The 14,623-nt window shown below is 43.8% G+C and overlaps 1 protein-coding gene and 2 pseudogenes across 1 annotated transcript; all 3 read left to right on the forward strand.

Annotated features, from left to right (window-relative positions):
* Nucleotides 1–492: 492 nt before the first annotated feature.
* On the forward strand, nt 493–1,434 carry LOC147311822 (olfactory receptor 6C4-like). Its single transcript, XM_086266846.1, has one exon. It carries the CDS (start codon nt 493–495, stop codon nt 1,432–1,434), a length of 942 nt encoding a protein of 313 aa, XP_086122972.1.
* Nucleotides 1,435–7,859: 6,425 nt separating this feature from the next.
* LOC147311823 (uncharacterized) lies at nt 7,860–9,109 on the forward strand (annotated as a pseudogene).
* Nucleotide 9,110: 1 nt separating this feature from the next.
* Nucleotides 9,111–9,818, forward strand: LOC147311824 (uncharacterized; annotated as a pseudogene).
* The last annotated feature ends 4,805 nt before the right edge of the window (nt 9,819–14,623 follow it).

Below are 14,623 nucleotides of genomic sequence, written 5' to 3' on the forward strand. Positions count from 1 at the left end.
GAGTTTGGAGTCTGACTGTTTGAGGCTGTGGACAGGTGTCTTTTAAATCAAATCAAATCAAATCACTTTTATTGTCACGTCACATGTGCAGGTACATTGGTACAGCACATGTGAGTGAAATTCTTGTGTGCGAGCTTCACAAGCAACAGAGTTGTGCAAAATACAATAATGTAAACAAGCAAAATACAAGAATGGCTACATCTGAAACTAATAAATATATGTACAATATATAATAGTATATGCATTTCTGGATGTGTATACTAAATATTTTTCTACGTGTGTGTGTGTGTGTGTGTGTGTGTGTGTGTGTGTGTACACATATTTTACACATATGCCGTTAACCCAAAGCGTATATAAATCTCTGGTGACATACTCTTTGAGGGAGACAGTCGACAGACAGTCTTCTTTTTACTGTGACACTAATTTCTACAAATGTAATGTTCTCTTGTTGGAAGTGTGAAATGACACCTTAAAAAGGTAAACTATTTTATTATGGATAATGTGTCAGTGGTTACTGTTTTTACTCTCTCAGGTTTAAGTGGTATAGCAAACTACAAGATCACTATCTTTATTTTTACTTTACTGTGTTACTGTGTGATTTGGCTGGTAAATTTGACGATAATTGTGACAGTCATTGTGGATAAAAGCCTTCATGAACCCATGTACATCTTCCTCTGCAATCTGTGCTTCAATGGACTCTATGGGACAGCTGCATTTTATCCCAAGTTTCTCTACGATCTTCTGTCCACCACTCATGTCATCTCTTATGCAGGATGCCTTTTACAGGGTTTAATGGTGCACTCTTCAATTTGTACGGACTTCTCTCTTCTAGCTCTCATGGCATATGACAGATACGTGGCTATATGTCGACCTCTTGTGTACCACTCTCTGATGACTACACAAAGAGTTTGTATCTTTGTATTTTTTGCTTGGATTACTCCCTTTTACCTGATATTAATGAGTACAATAACAACAGCAACATCGAGGTTATGTGGCTCACACATACCAAGAATTTACTGTATAAACTGGTTAATTTCTAATCTAGCTTGCTCTGCCTCTGTAGCTACAATTATTATTCCTGCTTTTAATTACACCTTTTATTTTGGTCATGCCGTTTTTGTTTTCTGGTCTTATGTACATTTGATCAAAACGTGTCAGTCATCCAAAGAAAACTGGAACAAATTCATGCAGACATGTGTACCACATTTATTCTCTTTAGCAGTCGTTGTTGTGTCTTTTCTTTTTGATATGTTATACATGCGATTTGGCTCAAAGGAAATACCACAAAGTTTTGAGAATTTCATGGCAATGGAGATTCTCTTCATTCCACCAATTATTAATCCCCTCATGTATGGATTCAAACTGACACAAATTAGAAACAGAGTTTTGAATTTTATATGTGGTAAAAGTTCAGCTTTTATATTAAAGTCATGAGTGTGTCTGTTTATATTTGTACATATTTAATTCAAGAGAAATGTGAACTACATTGTTAATTAATAGACACTGTGACATATGCATATTATTTCTAGGTTGTCTTCATTAATTGAAATATAAGCATCAGACCTCCCTTTGGGTTTGAACATATAAACTAAACACATTTCCTGTACATTCATTTATTTACACTTTTTTCTTTTCTAATAAAATAATGAGTTTTATTTAGTTACATCTTACTTTGAAGTCCAGCTTCTTTTTCTGGTTGACTGAGATGTTTTCTTTCACCTATAGTTATACATACCTACCTTTGGTCCAGAATTGCATTGTCGGGTAATTACTGAAAATCTCAGCCACTAATTTATTTACTAAAATAATAGTGTTGTTTTTTTCTTTCAGTCTCTTTTTGAGCTTGATGGTTCACTTCACACCTGGGGTTCACTGTTCAGGGTTGCCACCACAACAGGCCCTTACAACTGTACAGGCCACAGATCAGTACATGTTCCTTACCTCAGCAACAGAGGTGAGAAACACAATCCATTCAGGCTTAATGACCCCAGCCACACTTGTGATGCTGCTGAAGCTCTGTCAAGTTAAAAAACTTCCTGAACTAGGCCTCTCCATACCTTAAGTCTGAAAATAGTCTTTTTCTTTACATATAAAATTAAGTAATAATTGGATTTATATAGCGCTTTCAAGGCACCCAAAGCGCTTTACAATTCCACTATTCATTCACTCTCACATTCACACACTGGTGGAGGCAAGCTACAGCCACAGCTCCCCTGGGGCAGACAGAAGTGAGGCTGCCATATCGCGCCATCGGCCCCTCTGGCCATCACCAGTAGTTAGTTGATCAATCATTTGTATGAATTGTGAAAAGGATTAATGAACTGGCACCAACAGTTGAAAGCAACTAACTGGAACCGAGTGTTATTGATTTTTAACCCAGTGAGTTGTCTTTATTAAAACAGAATGACACACTTTATTCGAGGAGTGTACAGACTTGCTTTAGCTTTTGAATTAAAATAAAAAGGCTAAATAGTATTAAACACCGAGATAAAAATCAATATAAAGCAGCTAAGCATACATTGTGGGGGTATTAAAACTAGAGATGGACCGATCCGATATTACGTATCGGTATCGGTCAGATACTGACATAAATGACTGGATCGGATATTGGAGGGAAATAAAAAATATAATCCGATCCATTAAATATCAAAAAAGCACCTCACAAAACTTGCGACACACCGTAACTCGGCTCATAACTGTAGCACGTTGGAGCAGTGTGCTCACATGATAGAGCAGCTGTGTGTATTTGTAGCTGCCCTACCAAACCAGCATTTCATCTCCGAGGAAGTTATCCCAGAGAGAAGTAAAGCAAGTGTGTAAGTTCGTCTCTGAATGTTTGTAAAGCATTCCCACGTTAAGCTTAACAACCGATATATGGAGCGACTGCCTCTTCTCTCTCCCTCCCTCTCCTGCTGCTACTTCAATCACGAAACTGATTAATGATCAGCTGATCGGCTTTTCTGTCGCGAGTCCGTCTGTCTTTGTTTTTGGCCCACTTTGCACCAGAAAGAGGAAACCAGCGGCTGAACAACAGCAGCACGTTTAAGCTTGATAAGCTGTTGTTAGAATTTATTTAATATTACTTTCTATACCAAGATCCTTTTCTACATAGCTGACAGCTGGTAACTGCGCAGGGGCGGATCTAGCAAAGTTTAGCCAGGGGGGCCAATACGGCATGAACAGGGAAAAGGGGGACACAAAGACATATTTTTCTTTCTTATTCTCATTTAAAATGTCTAGCTTTTAATAAATAATTATCTGAATCTTAAACCAAAGTTTTAATCTGATGTAAAATGTATAGAAGTCCATTACTGTATATAGTAACTGTTAAGTCTAATATACCCTAGTGAGCTAGTACTTTTTCCTTTGGGAAGACACCATCTGTGCAGTCTGCAAGTCTGCAAAGATGTTGAATCTATTTAATTATTCTTGAAAAGTAATTTAATTCTGTGCATTTTTTTTCACACTGCATCAAATTAAAGTTGATTACGTCGATTAAGCATCATGAGGGTGGGCCCCTTTTTTTTTTTTGCTGGGAGTTTGCAACCCTATTAGTTAGGTTGCTTAATATTTCTGCTAAGTACTCTGTAAAATACCAGAATAGGAAGGATGGAGTAGGTTTAAGTTTATTAGATTGATATTGCTGAACTATGAAATATTTTGGGTGCAGTGTATTTTTTACATACAGGTATAACAGAATAGATTTAGTGTTGTTGTTTATTTAAACGTGAGTATGAACTCATACAAAATGCAGCAAGATATTAATAAACAGTTTTATTGATTAAAAAACACACTATATCGGATTCATATCGGTATCGGCAGATATCCAAATTTATGATATCGGTATCAGACATAAAGTGGTATCGTGCCATCTCTAATTAAAACCAAACATTATACTATTTATAGTATCAACTGAACCTTATCCTTGCAAACTACAAAAATTGCTCACAAAGATTTAGACAGATTTGTGAACAATATTTGAGAGTAATTGGTCTTCTGTGCATGAAGAAAATGTTTCAGATCTTTGAGTTCAGCTCATAAGAAATGGGAGCAAAAACAAAAGTGTTGCATTTATATTTTTATTCAGTGTATAATGAATCTTGTCTTCTATTTACATTTCCCTTAAGACACCCAAAACACACTTCTGAAAACATTTTAGTACAAATGATGGTACTGATGGAACCAGTCTTTACTTTCAGCTGGATGGGTGAACTGGGGCTGACCGAACCCCCAGCAGTGGAGCCTTCAGTGGCGTATCACCTTCACCCTAACCGCAGGGCAATTTCAGCTTCTTCTAGCATTTCTTTGCCCAACAAGATAGATCGCCTCACGGCATCTATTTATCAAAGGACGTACAAATATGTTGCACAGTCAGTATGCTCGCTTAATGCAGTCACACTGCTATCAGCATATCAGGCAGAAATTCTGGAAGACATGGGCCTTGACTCGGGTTCCCCGAACCCAGCCCTCTAGGATGAAATCTGCATGGTTAATGATCTCATTCTTCGCTCCTCCAGGGGAGCAGTCCAAGGGTGTGGCCGCGTTATGGGCCTTGCAGTCTCGGGTGAGAGAGCCTTGTGGCTAAACCTGTCAGGCCTAGGTGATGCTCAGAAGGCTGAGGTCATGGATGCAGCCTATGACCCAACCAAGGGTCTCTTTGGCCCAGCCCTGGAGAGAATGAGAGAAACAAGCACCCGCAGAAAGCAGGAGGGAGAAGTATTCAACCTCTGCTTACCCAGAAAACCTAACTCTCAGCCCCAGCAGGTGCCAAGAGCTGGCTTTGCAGCAACAGCAGCAACTGTGAGAGGGAGACAGAGTGGGGTCAGAATGCAGAGAGGAGCAGGAGGCCAGCAGGGTGCCCACCAGGCCAAGGTAGAGAACCTTGGGGCAAGCATTCCTTTGCAGCAGTTGCTGCAAAGAACAAGCCGTCACACCCCGGAGAGGGGAAAAAGAAGCGGTCAGCCTAGCACACCTGCAGCATTCTGTGTCACCCCTCTTTTCTTCCCCAAAGAGAAGGAAGGTTTTAGAAGGAGTAACCAAATCACTCCAAAGTTCAGGGTCTCCGGAAGTTTCCAGTTCACCAGGAGCACCCTCTCAGTCTCCTCCTGCAGTTCAGGGAGGACAGACTTGTGGACAAATGGCGCAGTGTCACCAAACACTTCTAAGCACTCTGTCTGTGTCACCAAGCACTGCCCAGAGTCATCAGACACTTCACTGTGGTTTGGGGGTAACAAAATAAATAAAACGTGCATTTCTGCAGCCAGGCAGTTTGCCAAGGGCAGAATGTCCCCCAAGTTTCAAAATAAGGGACAGTGACGTCATCAGCGAGAAACCGGTGACCAGCATCGCGGAGCATGACGTCCGAGCGGCACTGAGGAGAGTGAACACAAGGAAAGCGGCGGGGCCAGACGGCATCACCGGCCGTCTGCTGCGCTGCTGTGCTGACCAGCTAGCAGGTGTGTTCACTTACATCTTCAACGAGTCCCTGGCGAAGTCTGTGGTCCCCACATGCTTCAAAAGATCCACCATCATCCCTGTGCCCAAGAACAGCAAACCCTCATCCCTGAACGATTACTGGCCAGTTGCACTGACCTCGGTAGTAATGAAGGTGTTTGAGAGGCTGCTGAAGAACATCATCTCCTCCTCCATCCCAGACACCACAGATCCGCTGCAGTTCGCCTACAGATCCAACAGATCCACAGAGGATGCCATCGCCCACGTCCTACACACCACTCTCAGCCACGTGGACAAGAAACAGGGTAACTATGTGCGAATGCTGTTTGTTGATTACAGTTCAGCGTTTAACACAATAGTGCCCTGCAGACTGTTCACAAAGCTCAGGGATCTGGGACTTAACAGCCGTCTGTGTGCATGGGTGTTGGACTTCCTCACTGGCAGAACTCAGGTGGTGAGGGTGGGCAGGTGCTTCTCCAACAGCATCACCATCAACACAGGAGCACCTCAGGGATGTGTCCTCTCGCCACTGCTCTACTCCCTCTACACTTCAGACTGTGTGGCCACCCATGGCTCCAACACCATTGTGAAGTTTGCTGACGACACAGTGGTGTTGGGTGCCATCTCCAACAACGATGAGGCGGCCTACATGGATGAAGTGAAGAATCTGGCATCGTGGTGCCAGGACAACCACCTCCAGCTGAACGTCAGCAAGACCAAGGAGCTGGTGGTGGACTTCAGAAGGGGTCAGCACAGAGACTACAAGCCCATCATCATCAATGGAGCTCCAGTGGAGAGGGTGCAGTCCTTCAAGTATCTTGGTGTCCACATCTCCTCAGACCTGACATGGGCTGCCCACATTCAGGTCCAGACCAAAAAGGCTAGGCAGCGCCTGTATCACCTACGACAACTGAGGAAGTTCAGGGTCTCTCCAAAGATCCTCAGGATTTTCTATACAGGCGCTGTGGAGAGCATCCTCACACAGAACATGACATCGTGGTTTGGGAACAGCTGTGTGAAGGACCAAAAAGCTCTCCAGAGAGTGATCCGTACAGCAGAACGCTGCTGCAGGATTGCTCTCCCCCCGCTTCAGGACACCTACACCAGGAGATGCCGGACTAGAGCAGCGCAGATACTGAAGGACCCGTCCCATCCAGGCAACAAACTGTTCCAACTTCTGCAATCTGGTAGAAGGTTCCGCATCTTCCGGGCAAGGACAGAGAGACTCAAGAGGAGCTTCTATCCCCAAGCCATCCGTGCCCTAAACACACACACCCGCCCTCTCACATCATCTATAATTGACTGAGACAGGACTCTCTTCCAGACACTCTAAACCAAGGCACAATGTACATTTCAATTCCTTTAATTTTAAATATGTTTATATTGTCTATCCTGTAAAATAGTCAGATGTCTATTCATATTAATGTACAGAATTCACCTGCTTGCTGCTACTACTGCACATTATTCACCCAGTGTATATACTGTATGTGTGTATATATATATATATATATATATATATATATATAATGTTCTTCCTCTACACCCCCCCCCCCCCCCCAATTTTTGCACATGTCGAGGAGCGTGTCAGGCTACATTTCACTGTGTGTTATACTTGTATAACTATGCATGTGACAAATAAAGAACCTTGAACCTTGAACCTTGAAATAAAAACAAAAGAAAATCACTGCAATTTGTCTTTGTTCCCAGCGGGGGGAGCTCACGCTCTTCCCGAGGGGGAGAGCCCCAACTCCTTCCGGGAGACAGGGGTGACGTCACGCTACCGCGTCTTCAGAGGCCCACTCGCAGCGCGGCTGGAGCGGTGGCGCGCATGCGCAGTTCATCCCTGAGTCTTGTCAACCATTTCCCATGGTTACAGACTACAGTTTGCGGCAAAACCACCGAGATTTGGTGGAGTGTTGGCTTCTGTGGCCAGTCGTGATTCAGCCAATGTGCTGGAGGAGGAAATATCCTCCCTGTTACACAAACAGGCGATTGGAGCGGTTCCGAGCGAAGAAGCTCAGCAGGGCTTTTACTCCCGCTATTTCCTCATCCCGAAAAAGGACGGAACGTCGCTCCGTCCTATTCTGGATCTGCGTGTGTTAAACAAGCATTTGAGAAAGTACACGTTCAGAATGCTCACACACAAGACGCTTTGCCGCTCAATTCACACAGGCGATTGGTTTGTTACAATCGACCTATCAGACGCATATTTTCACATCGCCATTTATCAGGAAATATCTCAGGTTCGCTTATCAGAGCGTAGCATACGAGTTTCAAACTATCCCATTCAGGCTATCCTTAGCTCCAAGGGTGTTCAGCAAATGTGTGGAGGCAGCGCTGTCTCCGTTAAGGAACAGCGGCATCAGAATATTCTCTTACATAGAATATGTAATATGTAATGTAATATGCTCACGATCGCGCGAGCAGGCGATCAAAGACTCCGAGGTGGTAGTGAATCACCTCACGGAGCTTGGGTTCACAATCAACCTGGAAAAGAGCCACTTGGAACCCGCACAGTTTACAGAGTATGGGGCTCAGAATAGACTCCATCTCTTATCGTATCGCACTTTCAGAGCGGAGGATCGCATCCTTCACTCACTGTCTTTCCCGTTTTCAGCTGGGGAAAGTCGTGCAGTTCCGACTCTGTCTCCGCCTCCTTGGCCTCATGGCCTCGGTGATATCGGTGGTACATTTGGGGCTGCTTATGATGAGAGATTTTCAGCGGTGGGTCGCTTCTCTGCAGCTGTGCCCTCACCGACATCTCAGTTGTGGTGTAAAAATAACGCAGCCGTGTATCGCGGCTCTCTGGCCTTGGAGGAGCCCGACAGCTCTCGCGGCGGGGGTACCGCTCGGGGCAGTATCATCCAGGGTGATGCTGACAACAGATGCATTCCTGTCAGGTTGGGGTGCAACTATGATGGGCAGAGCAGTGAATGGCGTTTGGTCACAGAGACTCGCTCTGAATCACATAAATGTGCTGGAGCTCCACGCGGTGCTCCTAGCCTTACGGCATTTTCTGCCGTATCTCCGGGGTCAACATGTTTTAGTGAAAACAGACAACTCCACTGTAGTTGCTTATATCAACCGCCAGGGCGGCACCCGTTCCCGGCAGCTACACAGGTTAGCCAGGGAAATAATTATGTGGAGCAGCACTCGGCTCCTCTCCCTTCGGGCAACTCACGTGCCAGGAATTCTGAACAGGGGGGCGGACCTCCTGTCCAGAGGAAATCCACTGTTCAGAGAATGGAGGCTTCACCCACAGGGGGTGGAGCAGATTTGGCAGAGATACGGCCGGGCTGCCGTAGATCTCTTCGCCTTGCGAGAAAACACACAGTGCCCTCTGTTTTTCTCCCTGCCAGACACACACGCGCCACTGGGTGTGAATGCGCTGGCCCATCCATGGCCGAAAACTCTGCTGTATGCTTTCCCTCCCCTCAGCCTGATCTCCCCAACACTGATCAGAGTGAGGGATTAGGGGCTGTCTCTGATTTTAATAGCTCCACGGTGGCCATCCAAACACTGGATAGCAGAAATCATCCAGCTTCTGGTGAACGAGCCATGGCCACTCCCCATCCGCAGGGACCTTCTGTCTCAGGCGCAGGGGGGAGATATACCATCCCCATCCAGACCAGGTTGCTCTCTGGGCCTGGCCCGTGAAAGATGGACCACTGGTCCCTTTATGGGATCTGTCAGTCGTTTTAGACGCCCTCTCCCACCACCCCTTTGAGCCTATTGGGGCAGTGGGGTTGAAGTTTCTCTCTCTTAAAACCACTCTGCTGTTGGCTCTAACCACAGCCAAGCGAGTTAGTGAATTACAGGCTCTGTCTATTCACCCCTCTGGTCTACAGTTGGCCCCGGGACTCACTAAAGCACTCCTGAGGCCTAACCCAGCCTTTGTCCCTAAAGTGTTGGAAACGTCATACAGGTGCTCTACAGTAGAGCTCCTAGCTTTTCACCCCCTCCATTCGCTTCAGAGAGGGAGCAGAGGCTGAACACTTTGTGCCCTGTCCGGGCCTTGGGGACTTATGTTGACAGAACAGCTGGATTCAGGAAGTCGGATCAGCTGTTTGTTTCCTGGGCCTCCCCTCACAAGGGCAGGCCCGTATCACGCCAGAGGCTAGCTCATTGGATTGTAGAGGCCTTAGCTCTGGCTTATAGCTGTAAGGGCTTGCAGGCCCCCCCCGGGACTCCGAGCACACTCCACTAGGGGTGTGGCCACATCCTGGGCGTTGTTCAGAGGAGTATCAGTCCAGGATATTTGTGCGGCAGCAAGCTGGGCTACGCCGCACACGTTTGTCCGGTTTTATCGGCTGGATGTTGCACAGTCATTGTTACGGCTGCACAGCAGTCGTGTGGTGTATTGAAAAAAAGGATCCAAAATGCAGGTACCGGCTGGGGTGCGAGTGAGTGTTTATTTACAGCGGTGAGAAGGTGACAAAACAGGAAGAGCAGAGCGGGGAGTAAACAAACCTAAACTGGGAAAACTAAAGAACAAAACTTAAACCAGACACTCACGGGAGGAGGAGCGAAATGCACAAAGAGAGATGGCAGAGAGACGCAGAATGAATACCAGGTAACAGAATAATGCAGACTGACATGGAACTAAACAGACGACGCGACAGAGAGCACAGGAAAACACAGGGCTTAAATACACGGGGAGTAATCAGGGAATGGGCCACAGGAGGGAGACACAGCTGGGAGCAATAAGGCTAACGAGACAGGGGAGAGGTAAAACTGAACACACTGACATGAGACATGAACTTTCAGAATAAAACAGGAAACTAACAGACACAGAGAACCAGACAGGACACTGAACTTGACAGGCAGACTCATGAGCAGACACAATAACACCATGGACAGACAGAGGGAACACCGAGAAGTGGGAGCAGGCAGGCAAAGAACAGAAACCTAACAAATGGCAAAATCACAACAGAATACACACTCGGAATGAACAAAAGCATAAGGAAACACAAAACACTGAGTCCTCAGACTCAGGACCATGACAGTCATCCCTGGCTCAGACGGTGCTGAATTCGGGTGCCTCAGGTTCGACCTGAGATCCTGGAGTAGCACTGGAAAGTAGCTTCGGGAGCTGGCGCAATCCGGGAGTGGGCCATATCTCCCATAGGGAAACACCGAGCGAAGTTAGAAAAAGAACGTTGGGTTACTTAACGTAATCCCTGGTTCTTTGATAACAGAGTGAGGTGTTTCACCAACACATCCCTCCTTGCTTAGGCACGGAAAGAAATCTGCTTGGAATGAGTTAGGAGGAGCTGGTCGGCTGTGTTAGTATGAGGGGGCGGAGCCCTGAGCACGGCTCGACAGGTCTGTCATAGACAGACGTGGTGTCATTGGAGCTTCCGTAGTTGGTCACGTCGAGACGATTCCCATAGTGAAACACCTCACTCTCTTATCAAAGAACCAGGGATTACATTAAGTAACCCAACGTTTTGAAATGACAAATTTTTTCCTTAATTTAATATTGATGATAAAGCTTTCAAAACCTTCCTGGCCCTACGTGGAAAAAGTAATTGCCCCATATCTCCAAAAGTTGATTCTGTTCATCTGGACGTAGCGTTTTGTGGGAGAAACGTTTCGTCACTCATCCAAGTGACTTCTTCAGTCTCAGCTGACTGCAGGTTTCCCCAAATCTTATAAACAGTAAATTTGCATAATGACCAGTGTTGGGACTAACGCGTTATTAAGTAACGCGTTACAGTAACTACGTTATTATTGTGGTAACGAGCACGGTAACTAGTTATTATGCCAAAATCAGGAACGCGTTAGTCGTTACTGGGATTTAGATAGGGTCGTTACTCGTTACTTCGTGTGGTGGCTATCGCGGAGCTTCCACAGATTCAGTAACATTACAAAGTGGTGGAGGCCAGCAGGTGGATGAAGGAAAAGGGACGCAGAAGGAAAAAAGACCCGAGGCGGCTGCCGGTCCAAGTGTGAACTGAACTTCAGGTAAGAAGTTATGACCTGCAGTCTCTCTGGATCAGATATGAACCAAGTTTAGGTGGAGTTTATTTTCGTTATGCTGACTTTTTCCGTACTGCGTGCTAGCTAGCATGACAGAGTTTCTATACAGCTGGGTGGGTGCTATGAAGTTAATGATGCTGAACTTTATTTTGTTCATAAGTTATTAGAGTTGCCAACCGTCCCGTCTGGTATTCAGAGAAAATATTACGTGTTTCTTATTGAGGTGAAAAGGAACAGTTTGTCCCGTAATTCAGCTACAATGAAAAAGGCACAAAGCTGGATTTATTCTGTGTCTTTGCTGCACAGCCGCCTCTTCTTCTTTCATTCTCCCCCCTCCCTCTCCCATTTCTACTTCAATCATGAAAACTGATCAATGATCAGCTGATCGGCTCTCTTGTTTGTTTATCGCCCACTTTGCGCCGAAAGAGGAAATCTTACAACAAACAATTGATAGATTGATGCATATATACCATCAAAACAGTGTACATCACTGTCACAACAGTGTTTATTTTCATTCAAAGGCTTTATGATTTTTCCTATAATGGCGGCCGGTCTCTAGTCAAAATGCCCGGGCCAATTTTCTGTCCCAGTCCAGCCATGTATGCAGCTCATCTGCAGTCTGGTGTTGCCTACATCTTCCTATTCAGAAGGCAGAATTTCCGAGTTCTGAGTACAATCGAAAGCACCACGACTGCAGTTTTTGTGTTGGATGTAAAAGGCGCACATGACGCTGTGACGTAGGCTAGAATCATGGCAGCAGTCAATGACAGTCCAGGCGTGGGATTTCTCTCGTGGAAATATGCACATTATCTTTTCCTTTCTATTGGTAGGTGGCACAGTGCACTTGTGGCAAGTAAGCAAGCTAGAAGACTGGCAAAGTTATGGAAGCAACACATTAACAAGAGAATTCTGAGTAAAACCAAAGTTACTTTCCCTGGTAACTAGTTACTTTGAAAGTAACGAGTAACTTGAAGTAACTGAGTTACTTTTGAGAGAAGTAACTAGTAATGTAACTAAGTTACTATTTTAAAGTAACTTACCCAACACTGATAATGACTGAAACCAGCCCACTGAAGGAACAATGGGCTGGGAGGTCAGTTCCTTAATCATAATTATTCAAATTCTCATGACCATTGATCAACAACCACTGACCAAAACCCACTGATCAATGGCCATGAGTACCATTCACAGAGAGTTGGGTACTGGCTGCAATCACAGCATTGTAAGATGGCGAAAAGGTACTGCCAAATCAAAAGAACAGTTCCCTCAAGGTGCTTTATTGTAAGGTAAAAACCCTACACTAAACTCAAACATTCAGATAACCCCCTATGAGCAAGCAGTTGGCGACAGTTGGAAGGAGAAACTTTTAACAGGAAGAAATGCCAAGAAAAGGCTCAGGGAGGGGTAGCCAACTGTTGTGACCGATTGGGGGTGATGGGAGTAAGACAAGTCAAAGACAAATAATAACGTTAATAATAACTAATGCATAACTGATTAATAAAGATAGGCTGATCATATTTAAGATTGAAACATTAATAATTGGTAGGACTTCGTAGAGTAGTCTTGTAGGAAGACAAGTTGGTGGTTTGGAGGAAGTAATCACTGACATTAACTCAGAAAAATCAATTGGCGAGACAGACTCTAAATAACTATCAATAGCATTGAAATAATAATTATATAATATGATTATATCATGAAATATAGTCTTTCAGTAATTTTATTCTCTAAAGGTAAAGATTTGTGAAGAAATCCATGAAGTCATTGCTAATTAATATTATGCTAGGACTTTTTTGTCACCCTGGCTACAGTGCTGACAAGAAACCTAAGGTTGTTTTCTTTTTTTCTTAACTTCACTGGACATATCTGCCGTAGTCCTTGGTTCAAGAGATCTTCAATTCCCACCTCTGTCAGAGCTTCAATAGCATTCAGCAGGAGGGCTGTGACACTGAGTCTGAGGACCTTAGACCCTAGGGTCCCCTAGGCTCATTAATTATTTCACTCAAGGAGTTAAAACAGCACTTACATCATGTTAACTATGCAACTGTTCCTGCCACAAACACTATATCAACCCTGGGTCCAAACCCTGCAAGGTATGTGCAAGACAGTCTTCTTTTCCCGTCTAACATTAATTTGTAAAAATTTAATTTACTTATGCAGGTCTGAAATGACACCTAGTAAGGTAAACTAATATTTTACTATGGATAATGTTTCAATAATTACTGTTTTTACTCTCTCAGGTTTAAGTGATATTGCAAACTACAGGGTCATTCTCTTTGTTCTCACTTTACTGTGTTACTGTGTGATTTGGCTGGTAAATGTGACGATAATTGTCACAGTCATTGTGGATAAAAAACTTCATGAACCCATGTACATCTTCCTCTGCAGTCTGTGTTTCAATGGACTCTATGGGACAGCTGCATTTTATCCCAAGTTTCTCTACGATCTTCTGTCCACCACTCATGTTATTTCTTATGCAGGATGCTTTTTGCAGGGTTTTGTATTGCACTCTTCAGTTGCTGCTGACTTCTCTCTCCTAGCTCTCATGGCCTTAAATTAACAAAAATTAGAAAAAGAGTTTTGAATTTTATATGTGGTAAAAGTTCAGCTTTTAGATTTAAGTCATGAGTGTTTCTGCAGAGAGGGGGAAAAAACTGTTTATAATGTACATATGTAATTCAAGAGAAATGTGAACTGTATTGTTAATCAATAGAAAGTGTAACATGTACATAATCTTTCTAGTCTCGAGATATAGGATGCATTATTTAACTTGGAACACAAATAAAGGCAATTTAAAATAATATTTCGTGTTTTTCTTAGTTTGCATTTTAACGCTACTTTTATCTAAGTTTCTTAGTTAAAATCAGACTTCAAGTATTGTCACAACTGTGGCCTTCCACACATGAGTACCATACATTACATTTAGTTTCTTCAAATGTATCTAAAACTATATTCGTGAACAGTTTATTTCTTGTTATGCTTTTATCTTAAAAGATCTGAATCTCTGTGAGGAGATTCAGGAAACCATGAGCATACAAGACCAGATGTCCACCATCTATTACAGCAGTGTCAAAACTAGTTAACCAGTGGATTTATATGTTTATACATTTCTTATTAGTTTGCAAATGTTGCAAAAAAATTAAAAAATATATAAATTTGTTACATATATTGACTACAACCACTTTTATCA

Source organism: Aulonocara sp. 'chitande type north' Nkhata Bay, linkage group LG16 (genome assembly GCF_057382095.1).
Source record: "Aulonocara sp. 'chitande type north' Nkhata Bay isolate Kocher_YH1m ecotype deep benthic linkage group LG16, A_spYH_male_GT1.1, whole genome shotgun sequence".
Taxonomy (NCBI): domain Eukaryota; kingdom Metazoa; phylum Chordata; class Actinopteri; order Cichliformes; family Cichlidae; genus Aulonocara; species Aulonocara sp. 'chitande type north' Nkhata Bay.

What these genes read in the sequence shown, in the direction of transcription:
- LOC147311822 (XM_086266846.1), top strand. Translation starts at nt 493, where the DNA reads ATGGATAATGTGTCAGTGGTTACTGTTTTTACTCTCTCAGGTTTAAGT.